This window comes from Neodiprion lecontei, chromosome 3 (genome assembly GCF_021901455.1).
Source record: "Neodiprion lecontei isolate iyNeoLeco1 chromosome 3, iyNeoLeco1.1, whole genome shotgun sequence".
NCBI classification, from domain to species: Eukaryota; Metazoa; Arthropoda; class Insecta; order Hymenoptera; family Diprionidae; genus Neodiprion; species Neodiprion lecontei.
The window spans coordinates 34,813,951-34,826,808 of record NC_060262.1 but is presented as its reverse complement, the minus strand read 5'-3'; the positions used below and the strand labels follow the sequence as shown (position 1 = coordinate 34,826,808).

The 12,858-nt window shown below is 35.4% G+C and overlaps 2 protein-coding genes and 1 long non-coding RNA gene across 4 annotated transcripts; 1 reads left to right on the top strand and 2 right to left on the bottom strand.

Moving 5' to 3' along the window:
* The first annotated feature begins 1,830 nt into the window (after positions 1–1,830).
* Positions 1,831–7,111, top strand: LOC107226083. Its single transcript, XM_046734555.1, has 5 exons — positions 1,831–3,072; positions 3,276–3,443; positions 3,524–3,700; positions 3,839–4,195; positions 4,463–7,111. The coding sequence occupies exons 1-5, from the start codon at positions 1,831–1,833 to the stop codon at positions 4,814–4,816; spliced, it is 2,298 nt and encodes a 765-aa protein (XP_046590511.1). The 3' UTR covers positions 4,817–7,111.
* Positions 2,190–3,876, bottom strand: LOC124293511. The gene is made up of 4 exons (XR_006903365.1): positions 3,685–3,876; positions 3,477–3,569; positions 2,785–3,378; positions 2,190–2,326 (listed from the first exon to the last, which is right to left on the bottom strand). It is a non-coding gene; the product is annotated as an uncharacterized LOC124293511 (long non-coding RNA).
* Positions 6,332–12,338, bottom strand: LOC107226139 (14-3-3 protein epsilon). Of its 2 annotated transcripts, XM_046734577.1 has the most exons (5): positions 12,146–12,338; positions 8,895–9,201; positions 8,467–8,810; positions 8,232–8,340; positions 6,332–8,029 (listed from the first exon to the last, which is right to left on the bottom strand). In XM_046734577.1, the coding sequence occupies exons 1-4, from the start codon at positions 12,207–12,209 to the stop codon at positions 8,270–8,272; spliced, it is 786 nt and encodes a 261-aa protein (XP_046590533.1). In that variant the 5' UTR covers positions 12,210–12,338; the 3' UTR covers positions 6,332–8,029; positions 8,232–8,269. The 2 variants fall into 2 exon arrangements, with proteins under 2 accessions (XP_046590533.1, XP_015522329.1); XM_015666843.2 differs by lacking the exon at positions 8,232–8,340 and having other exon boundaries at positions 12,146–12,336.
* Between the last annotated feature and the right edge of the window lie 520 nt (positions 12,339–12,858).

Below are 12,858 nucleotides of genomic sequence, written 5' to 3'. Positions count from 1 at the left end.
ACACTGACACCTGAACACTTGTACTACGTTGAATAAACTGGAACTTGAACTTTGTCCCTACGAGTTCGTGATTTTTCTTTCCCACCCCGTTAAAAATCCAGTGCAAATTTGATGTTTTTCAGCCGTAAGTTTTGATTCGTTGCAAAATTATGTTGATACTGGGTGTGAATAAATCGATATCAGCATGTCCAGCCAAATCAATTTTATACAACATTGTTCATATTCTGCTGAACGCAATATATATTGCAGTATCTATTCCATATAGAAATAACATACTAATTATATCAATGAGAATATTATCATAATAATTATTGGTATAAAATCATTAGTATAATGTACTAGTATAACATAATAAATTTATAGTAGTTGGAAACTTGGTAAAGTAGTATACACTGACACCTGAACACTTGTACTACGTTGAATAAACTGGAACTTGAACTTTGTCCCTACGAGTTTTTCAACCACCTCCAACAACCACCGATAACCACCTCGGATTATACCTTGATGCATAATCCTTCTATGCATACGAAAATTCAAAATCGAGAGAGCAAATGAAAAGTTGTTGCAATAATTATGAATATCAATGTTATGGAATACATCGAGCGGTCGTCGAATAGAATCCTATTTCGAAACGAATAATTCTTCTGTTTTCATATTATTCCTGAAGATTGTAGATAATCTAGTTTGTCTCTTGGAAAATTATAAAATTTATTGTATGAGTCAGGTATTAATCGTAAATGGATCATATATATTAATATCGTACATTATTTATAATCTATGTATACATTCTTCTCTCGGGTACTTATGCTTTAATTAAATCACTGTTTTGCTACGAATTTTGGAAGAAATTAATTCTCTTATTAATTTCTTGTATCGCCGACAAGTCTGTAACTAGACACAGGCTAAGTACTGGCGTGGGCTTACCATTGCGATAACTGTTACTCGGAAGGTGAATGCAGCCAGCCTCATGTCGAAATCGGTAACTCTCTCATGTTCTGCAATAAGTTCTCAACTCTACAGTTCGAACAACTCAAGGGGCGCAAGCGCACGTCGATTTTCGATTGTCACACCAAAGCCCATTAGAGCAACTGTATATTCTTCAGTCAACGGTACGGCTTTCAAATAATAGTTTTGAAACCCAATCCGTTCCACGCGCTATTATCATGGTCGTGTGTACTAAAAAAAGCTAGCAGAAATATTGTGAGTCAAGCAAACTTTAGGAATGTTTAGTTGTCTCTCCAATCCAATGTCAAAAGCATTCTGTCACCCAATCAGAGACACCTGTCATACAAACGTTCTCAAAATGTAAATAAACAGAATGTCTGAAGTAATAAAGTCGGTTAACATATTTCAAATTTGCATCGGTCGTGACAAAATACTGAACGAGTCAACCAGACTTTTCTGTGTAGCAAACTTTTTCTCATAAGTCTCCTGATTTAAAGCTCAAGGTAATTCATACCAAATACTGTTTAAACTACATGCCATACTATTGTATAAACTGGGGTTACGATTAATCACACAAACTCACACTGGAAACCACAATTCATGCTTAGGTACACATCAACTCATAATTAAATATTTATTCCTATAGCACAATAAGATCTTCGTAATTAGTGATATCTTTACAATGAATTATGATGTTCAAATTATCGCATTAGAAGTTAGAAGTTAAAAAAATTTAAACTATCACCTTAGAAAAATAAACCACACTATCTTTATTTTGAAGCTTTTGCATCTTTCGGTTATTTGAAGCGTCACTATTTTTTAGTAACAATTCCTGGAAAATTGGATCCATTCGTTTTAAGAACAAACTATCGACAAGCCGCAAAAATGACGAGGCGTAAGAACCACCGTCGAGCTCGCCAAAAGCAAATTCTCCAAGATTCTTGTCTTACACTGGATAAATCAAATGAAAATATTGAAATTGACTATCTTGACCAAAGTTTGGGAGTAGATCATGATACACCAGATCCAAATCTAAGGACTCCTGAAGCGGTGATGTGTAATTCCCAAAATTCGACTGACCCGTTGCATTTTAAGGATCTGAGTCCAAAGTTAATTGGAAAAATTTCAAGATCCAAATTTGACCTTGAAATACCAGATTGTGACACCAGACAAATATTGAACATGGAATCCATCACAAAGCTCGACATAAGCTTCAAAAATGTGATATCAGAGACGCAACGTTGTGACGATACTTCCTCCATGTTGAAGGATATTCAAGTTGAACATAGTCATACCAATCTCGATAATTATCTAATGAATAAAACTGTATCTCTTGACTCTGCTGTGATAATCGAATTAGAAGCCGAAGGCGCAGCAAGGTCTGAAACGCATGACAACATTGTCAATAATACGCAAAAAAGTAGCATAACTCTTACGGCTTTTGATCAGCCTAAAAATAACGAATTTAACGAGACTAATGACCGCTTTAATTTCAATGATCTGAACAAACAAAGTAATTCCGATACATGTATCTTGGAAAAAAATAGCCCTTTGAGTTCAAAGAGCTGCCAAACGAATTCTTCAGTGAATAGATGTTTTAGATTTGAATGTAACCAAGGGGGGGAATATTCAGAAGCTGATAAAATGTTGCTGAAAGTAGATGAGAATTGGTACAGAAAGAAACAAATATTTCCAAGCTTGGAACAATTAGACATTCTGCACACACAATCTGAACCTGGACCGTTGCCAACTAATTATATAAATGACAAAGCTAGTAACACAAACTTGTGTGACCAATTTAATTCACAGTCAACATATTATGACAATGGAGATACTTACTGCTGGTCAAATGCGGATGGAGATGACGCAATCAATTATTCGAGAAGTAGCTCACCGCCAGCCAAAAGGAGTCGAACAGCATTGCATTTTGAAAGTGAGAACAAGCCAAAAACATCTATAGCTCACCCCCCAAATTTAAAATTTCAAAGTAAACCGATTGCTACGGAGCAGGATGACAGTGAATATACTATAGCTCTGAAAAAATACTGCAGCAGTTCCTCGTGCTCACCAGCATCTGTTGACTTGCCAACAGTATCAGATTTGAATGCAAAAGTGTCTGCGTCAGAGGTAAAATATAATTATTCCTGTTTCAGTGTTGAACTGAATTTTAGCTGTATTAATTTTGACACTGTTTGGGAGCTCTAAGGCTCTCCAGGGCATCCAAAGTTAAAATTTTGATCATCATAACGGTGGTACGACGAGAAAGTGCTCTCATAATCTGCCGACCGACAAAATGAATTAGCTATTTAATTTTTGAACCTTTCTCATAGATAGAATCCCAGGAGCTCCATTATGCCAAACCACATCCAGACTGTACGTACTGCCTACGAATAGCACAACCTCCGGCAGTGCAAATAAGAGCTGTAATAGTACCTTTAACCAAAATTACAGAGTTTTGTATATGGATTACAAAAAAATTTGTTGAATTACTTAGAAAGGTAAGCATAATATATGTAAGCCATGTTACATACGACTTTAAGTCTTCTAAGATGGTAACTTAGCTGCTTCTTTCCTAAAGGGATGGGTATGGCTCCAAAGTATAGCTGCAACCAATGTACGAAAACCTGAAAGAAATGACTCGGATGAAATAGTCGACAAGTTGACTCAATTAGTCACGACGATAAGATGTGAACACGAACAATCAATATCAATGTTAAGTGAAAAAGTAACGCAACTTACAGCAGAGCTGAATCAGGTATTTTCATTTCATTGAAAAATTGACAACTTCACTTCGCCAACATTACATACTAATTATAAATTTAAATTTTATCTAGAAGAAATGCTTATCACTACATTGAAACTTGACACTCTAAATAAATAAATGTTGTTATAGGTTCGAATGCAAAGTGAAGTGGCATTCTCAGTCTTGACCACAGAAGTTACTGGCATGCGCGAAACCAATATTAATCTTGTGCAAAACAACACGATTTTATCAGATCAATTAAAGTCAATAAACAGTACGTTGGAGTGTACACATGTGAAATCATCCTTACCACCACCGCCACCTCCGCCACCTCCACCACCTCCACCACCACCATTACAGCCAATAATACCCACGACACCAAAGAGTAGCAGGAGACTCAAAACACCCACTAGAAAGTGTTCTACTCCATTACATCAGAGCAGACCAGCTATTACAGTAGAAGATTTGTTGAAAGTTACTTTGAAAAAGGCAGCACCATCAGCCAAGGTAAGGTCTTAAATTGTGGGGCTATAAAAATGATATTTTTCGACAAGGCATAAAATTTATTTATTCTATACTCAGAATATCGCGAATGGTCAATGTATTTTCGTAAGTAATTTCGATTTCTGTATTTTGGTCCAATCTTTACAGCTGACTCTAATCAAGATATTTCCAAAGAAGTCATCAATCATCAATTAGATTTACCAATGAAACATGCTATATAATACAAAACCTTCCATCGAATTGAAAAAAATCATGAACATTCACTTCCAGGAAAACAAATTGCACAAACCTGTACACCCTCGTGGTCCAGCAGTCTCGCTGGACATGCTACGTAGTGTGAAACTAAGATCGGCAAGACGTAGATCAATTGACCGGAGTTCAAAATCACCAAGAAGTACATCACTGTCAACGAGAGCACGTTCTCTCACACCTATCAGTTTGTCTCCGATTATGGCAGGGATAGAAAGTCCATTGGGTAGAATCCTTCGACAGGTGGACATCAATAAACGAGGACCAAAGCGGGCTTTATCCAATTCAATGTACAGTGATGTAGAATTGTCCAAGAACAGTCCCCGCAATCTCAGCATAGTAAAACACAGTAAGTCTGACTCATTGATGATATAATGCCATACAATTTTTTGATCATATTAGGACTGTGAACATATGAAATTAGTAGACTAAAATATAAATGCTCAAGTGAATCACACTTGAGAGACCAGTGACCTGGTCTAGTTTACTAGAATTAAGAGCACAGCAAATTTTACTGAAAGATATTGTGAGAAGATTATTATACATGTATAAAGAAAAAAAATAATTCAAAATTTTTTTGGATGAACAAATAACGAATTTTACGAAACATAAGTAAGCAAATATGATTTATATGAGATGTTCGAAAACATTTTTCAGGTATTAACTCATGTATAAAATTAGAAGATTAGAATTAGCGACCTGGTCTGGTTTACCAGTACTAAGTGTACAGAAAATTTTTTATTTCATGACAACGGCTCATGCCAAGTTTGTTACTGAAAAATATTGTGAGAAGATATTTATAAAGAAAAAATTATTTATGTGTAATCAAGATACTAGCAAGATAATTCGAAAATTTTTCAGAAGAACAAATAACGAATTTGACGCAACTTAAGTAAAGTAATAAATAATGATCGAAACGTGGTGTTACAGAAAAAATGGAGACATTAACCCATGTATAAAATTAGAAGTTATTCTGTAATTTACTTAACTTGTGAAGTATATGTACTTATTTGAATTCCGTGGAAGATATTTAATTGTATTAGATATCAAATTTTATATATATTTATATTAAACTGAAATAAGTTACCTCCTTTCGTTTTATAAACAAGAAAGGGCGTTTCTTCTTTTTGTGTCAATCAGAATCAACAATGCAGAATCACTTATATTGTACAAGTAGACTGTTGAGTTTTAGAAAATTTAAATAATCTGTGATAATGATACCACTGAAACCCGAGACACATTCGTTTAGTATCAGACGTGAATTTGTATGTCCTTTTATCATGTAATTGCAGATAAACATCCTCGAATAAATGATGTGATAATAGCACGAATGATATTTCAGTCATGTTGATTATATCAAAATATAATGTGACAGTTATAAATACTTCAACTTCAGATCATGTCTACTTTTAATATTTCGATACACAATACAATGAGTGAATTGGATAAAAACAAGAGGGAAAAATATCTCCATATTATATTAGGTGAATCAAAATTCCAGACACCTAAACTTACTTCATCACCTTGGAATTTCTGCGTTTGAACATCTTGAAATTAGCAAAATACATAACAACGGACGATAGTAATGAAAAACAAAAAGATAATGAGCATTTAATTACTACTAGTTTGATTCAATTCCAACTTAATTCTCTGTCACCTACACATATACAGTTATAGATATGTCCATGATCTAAATTGAATTTGGTTAATATGATTGGGCTGTTACTGATACATCATAAAAGTACCTGTATATGACACAAACACCTTTGATTTCAGCAGAGATAGCAAATAGTTTCAATTAAGATTAAATCATTAGTTGCAAACCTCAGTACTTCGCAAGTCTACAGTATTGAATTAATTCCATCGAAATTCAATGAACAAGCCACAAAATAGACAGTAATAATGACTTTATTTTCAGTTTTCATGTGTGGCTTTACAGGAAAAGTCGTAATTGGTGTATTGTATTAATTTCCTAATACAGAGTGAACGCATGCGAATTCCAAAATATGATTTACTGGTTCTAAGTGTTTATCGAATTGCGTGTGTGTGTTGCCTACATTGTCAGCATTGGCATTTGTCTTATTTTCACGTTATTTTTTTAAATGTCTTGTTTTTAGATTCAATAATTAAATACCCCGTGGTATTTTCATAATTTTACAGTATATAACGTTTCACTATTGCAAAAGTTAATCTTAATTACTTCAATCGGCTCCTTGTACAATTAAAATTATTATTAATATACTTACTTATGGTATTATCAATATTATTTAATGTTATTCTTTGTAATATATTTATAATATAATTAAGAATTAATATTACTGCTATAATACTTAAATGTAGGGGCACGCCACACACCAATTTCCACAAATTGTTTCTCTTTCAATTTTATTTTATTGTTTCTTTTAAGCATGCCCGGTGTCCGTCTTGCAAGCGTACGCTTAATTCAAACTCTTACAGATTTTACGTAAGTAAAAGTATATGAGGAACAAGAGATATTGTGGTACTCTCCATGACATTTTATGATCAACGAATGCAATACAATGAAAAGTTCACCATCAGATGTTTCATGCAGGATTACCAGACATCAGCTTCTTCACAGAAATACCTGATATTTACGTAAAATCTCCAGAAAAAGTATTAAGCTACGTGGATAAGACGAAGAGAAAGAACGAAAAAAAAAGGGATGCGAATAAAAAGAGAGCTATTAGTTTCTCAATTTACGAATTGATTTTGAAGATTCACAAATTGATAAGTTTGATTATTAATTTACGTTGATGTACATGAATATAGGTGATGATGGATAAAATAATTTATTTCAATGCGCCACATAGATACACGTAATGTTATGATTATAAAAAAAAAGAAGGAAAAATGAAAAATTTTGCATTAGTAGCAAAGTGTTCGTATTTTTAATGTCTCAGCACGTATCAATAGCATAAGAATGTTTGTAAAAAAAAAAATGGTAATAACAATTTTTTTTCTTACACGGAGTAAATGTTAATGTTTATGTTTTTTTCTAACCTCTTCTCATGATCCACGTTAATGATAGTTCAACTACATTTTTTTAAAAGATTACATAATTATTGATTATCAATTAGGGTCTCGGCGCATTGGCATTCAAGAATTTGGATCCAAGCGTACGCAATGTAGAAAACTACATATAGCAAATTGGTCCCCAGGACAACAGTGTAAGCTACACTCAGCCAGGAACTAATATTGCAACAGGCAGCGGATTTTCACTTTGTTAAATGCTTGTAATCTCACTAATACGCAGGATGCGTCTCTTATACTTTTTCTGCGTGCTCCATAACTCAACAACATGTGATTGGATGATTTTGGAGTGAACGCATGTGTGTTTTACCACACGTACGACCACATGATAGCTAAAGAGCTTCCCTCCCCACCCTGAACTCCCACCCGCTGTATGTTTTTTTGTTTTTTTTTGTTTTTTTTTTTTTTTGCTTAAGAATTATTAACAGTTTTTTTTCTTTCTTTCATTTGTATGCGCGAATGACACTCACTGCAACTTAAGTTACGACACGTCCTGGTCTTCCACATCATGCAGCTGCTCTTTCTGGTCGCCTTCGCCTATTACAAAAAGTAGCTCAATTTTATCTTTGAAAACTTAAGTAGTAATACAAGAAAATACAAATTTTTTATCAATGATAATTTTACCTAAAAACTACAGAGAAAATTATCCTATTGAAAATCTCATAATTTGATTGTTCGATTCAATTAACAGGTGTTCTTGGTTTAAATTGACCTTGATCAGCAAGGAGATATTTCTAACCTGATGATGGTATAAGGAGGGGGAGTTGGACAGTGTTCTTAAGGATGGGAATCACTTGTAATGGGTATAGCACCATCTCCTTGAACAGTTGGCTGCTCTACTTCAGATTCTAGATATGAAATTGAAAATGCCCCATCTAAGACTAATTCTTTTTATATTGTTCACGAATTTTCAAGATTTAGAATATCATTTCATAAACCCTTATTGAGTCAATAGAACAATAACTATGACTTACCGTCCGCCTGCATATCCGAGGTCCATAAGGTGAGGTTGTCCCTGAGGAGTTGCATAATGAGAGTTGAGTCCTTGTAGCTCTCTTCTGAAAGGGTGTCCAATTCAGCAATAGCATCGTCAAAGGCAGCCTTTGCAAGGCGACACGCTCTATCGGGACTGTTCAAAATCTCATAGTAAAACACGGAAAAGTTAAGAGCCAGTCCAAGGCGAATAGGATGAGTAGGTGGTAATTCTGTCATTGCGATGTCGCTCGCCGCCTTGTATGCAACCAGTGAGTTCTCGGCCGCCTCCTTCCTGTCATTACCAATTGCAAATTCTGCAAGGTAACGGTGGTAATCACCCTTCCTGTAACCGAATCAATGTTTCTCAGTAAAAATGTCATATGGAAAATGAGATAATGATAAAACAGAATAAATTTACAGTCCTTACATTTTGTAATAGAAGACTTTAGACTCGCCGGTTGACGCGCAGGGGATAAGATGTTTGTCCAAGACACCGAGTATGTCGGCACAAATGTCTCTGAGTTCTTTTTCAACTTGCGAACGATATTGGCGAATCATCTCCAATTTTTCCTCAGCCCCTTTGTTCTCTTCTTTTTGCTCGATACTAGAGATTATCCGCCATGAGGCTCTTCTCGCACCAATCACATTTTTGTACGCGACGGACAACAAGTTCCTCTCTTCGACGGTAAGCTCCACATTGAGGGATGCTACCTTTTTCATCGCCTCGACCATCTCTGCAATACAAATATTATGACTAAAGTTCAAACGTTTGTCAAATTTATGACACATGATACAATTAACTAACATTGGATTACAAATGCCAGGATGCAGTTTTGCTTTACGGAACATCTTTCTCAAGACAAGAGCAATAATTTTTTCACACACTTCTGTTTTTAGCTGATGAAAGATGTGTAAAAACGAAAATGAAGACTTGATGAAGAGGACAAACAAAGTTTATTTATCTCGTGTTTTCTTATTTTTATCTAAGTCAAGAACTTATTAGGTGTCACTAAGGGGTCAAAAATAGTAAGTTAATTGGTAGCTATTACTGTCAAAATTAGAATTTTTTCAGAGCTAACGAATAAAAAAAATCACTTACAAAGTTACATGCATATAAATAAAATTCTGAGGTATTTCTGATTCATAAATCATTCATAGATTTCAGAGTACCATGTCAGTGATTCCGTGATTTTCGGAAATACTGGGAGTTTCTGAGGTAATTGTCAAATTTTTTGATCCAGAGTTTGCAATCTACACCATTTTATTCACTATTTCATTATTTACGTAGAATCACTGTGATATAATTTTTGAACTCCAGTTGCTCCAGCTGGCATTTCATTAAATAACATATAAACCAGAGGTCCAGTACTTGGTTTGTAAATCATGTATTGAATAATTCGAATTTCTTGATAAAAACTTCTCTACTTTATGTAAAAGAATTGCAAGAAAAAATTAGCAAAAGGAAATAAAGCATTGTTTCACCTTTCTTAACAAGAAAATTCCTGCAACAATTCGAAATGCCTATAATACAACAGCAAAATTCGTCTCAATGTCCTTTAAAATTATTCTGTTAAAAAGATCAAAATCAAGATCCGTTTTCTCAAAATTGTTAGGTCATTGGAGATGACACGTACAAATATGCGTATAAAGCATATTTTACTGGGAAATTTAAAGTGTCATATAAGATTTTTAAAAGTTATCCTTAAAAGTAAAGACGAAAGTGGAAAATTAGACATCTTAAAATCTAATATGTGTTGACATCTTAAACGAAGAAAAATGAAACTTGACACTATAGCAATGTAACAACTACGATTAATGTAAAAGTTTTACAGCTGTTTCTTAAAGCCAAATAACGGAACAGAATAGCAACCCTTTGCCTTTAAATGAAGTTTAAAGTCTCTTGCAGCGAATGAGAAACGGTAGCAAATGGACCTGCAGATAAGTCCTTGAGAGTTCTCCAACCAAAGTAGCAATTTGAAAAATGGAAATATTATCGTTATGCAACGAGAACTTAACGAGGATTAAAAAAAGGTGAGACTCCTTCAAGCAATCATTACGATAAATCAATATTAAAATTGTGTAAGCTAATCAGCTGTAATTAAATGCACATATAAAACAATCAAAACGAATAATTCTCTAAAATGCATAAAATACATGATTGATGTAGCATAGTAATTCCTTTTATTCAATGAATTGATAAGACCAGAGAGTTAACACGAATAAAGTACATGGGCTAGAGAGTGTACAGGGACACAGGATAGCAGGCACAGATCAATACTTTCCTTCAGCTACGACCTCCCTTGCTTCACTCATCCCCTTGCCTGGTTCTCCCTCTGCCTGCTTGCTCTTACTACCCTCAAAATTAAACCCTCCACTGATACCCTTTTTGACTGAGATCTTCTTGATAAATATTTTATCTATTCAAATATTTGCCTAGTCATTAATAGGTTCATGCTGTGATTGGCATCCAATCAAGATTAGATTAATAATTTTACCTAAAAATAATGTACTTATATATTTTTTCCAAAATCACAGCACGTATATTTGTGAAGAAGATTAGTGATATCATGAAATATCGTTTGGATCTGAATGAAGATCTAAGTGATTTGCCATCACAGATAAACTGTTGCAACATTTTAATGGGTTTTAGCTCCGTAGTAGGGCGGATTTTCAATTATCTCTTCTGTTCGTTCACGGAGCTCTTAACAGATAATATACAGCTCATGAGGTAATGCATGTTCCTGTCAAACAGTGAGTACCAGCCTACTACATAGCATGTATTTGCCGGAGTAATCAAAGAAGACGACATTGCGTATACGCAATTGTTCTCAATTGTAAAAGAAATCGGGAAAAGTTGATGGTAGTGTTTTTTTCGTCGTTCCTTTTCAAGAATTCGTAAAACGGGACTTGTTCTTATTGTACTGTTACTTAAAACGCAATGATGTAAATTGAAACAGCGATATCGCGTGTAAACGACTGCGCGAAGATGTAGAGCGTAATTTTTGAAGGCACCACAGACGGGAGGGGGGAAAAGTCCCCAAGCGAATAGCCATACTTTACTTTGGACGGGAATAAAGAAATGATGGAACTCTATAGGACGAGACGCGACATGGGGACAAGGTTGAAAAAAAGAACCAATGAAGAAGAAGATAATCCCGATAAGTTTGAGGGATTTTATGCCTAGACACGAGTTGATAGATACGTGCGGTTAAAAGCTTTGCCTTCCCATGTCTATGCGTCACTCGAAATGCGGTTATCGCACGTTCGATTACACGCCTAGCAACGTTGTCCCGAGTCACTCGGCATGGATTATGATTAACGAGGCATAACCACGACGAACTCTAGAATTATTCATTGCTGTAATTAAAGTGCCGATCAAGAGTAGAGAAACGCGTAGGAAGCAAAAGGGAGGGTCACCTCGAGGGACCGGCATTGCGCGCGGTAGGCGAATTTGTCAGTTCTGACGTTTGAAGTTAGATTTTGACAGTTCTTTGGAAATAAGTGGCAAAAAAAAGTGTGCAAATACATGAGAGGACGCCCATCGTCTGTCAAGTATAACAACCGGAAAAATTGACCACGGAATAATTAGCTGTGGAAAGGTTTTTTCGTGAGGTCATCGACGAATTTCACCGAATTTCTGTTGGAAGCCGAAAGATTTCGTTAAAAATAACGACTCACCGTCATAGCGTTCTGCCTGCTCGGCCAGTTTTGCCTTGTAGACATTGTCCTCCCGCTCCGACATCCTGGATGCTAGCGGATTTCACGGGGTCGCTGAAAGGATTCGAGAATTCGCACTAGATACGTATCACCGAAAAACGGACACCTCCTCGGACGGCTGCTTACAAGCTCACTGACCAAGATGGCGGCGCCCGCCAACAATCGAAAGCAGTCCCATTGGCGTAGGTTCGAAGACTCATTGTGATTCGGCCGTGGAATGTATTACTACGCGTGACGTCACGTTAGTGCCGTATGACGATGAGTAGGTCCGCTTTCCAGGTAAATCCGCCGCTTTAAAATAACTTCAATCCCCCATCCACGATAAAGATTAGTGAATTTTTCTGCAATGATACGCACCGGTTTAATACGAATGCGAATTTAACACTTGTAATTAGTAATATTATTACGAACTGTCCGTCAGAAAGCGAATGCTGATTTTCACAAATAGCCAACAGAGTGATTTGAAATGTTAAAGCCCGGCGGGCTGTAAGGAAGTTTAAAAATACACATGAAAAAATACGCGTGTATTTTTACGTATGTATAAATGTATACCTGTATACTAATTTATACATCGCGCACGATGCGCATATAATAAAATTAGTTTTTATTGACGATAGGAAAACATTATTTATAAAAAAATGTCAAGAGACTAGAGTGGGGAATGCGGGTGTTGG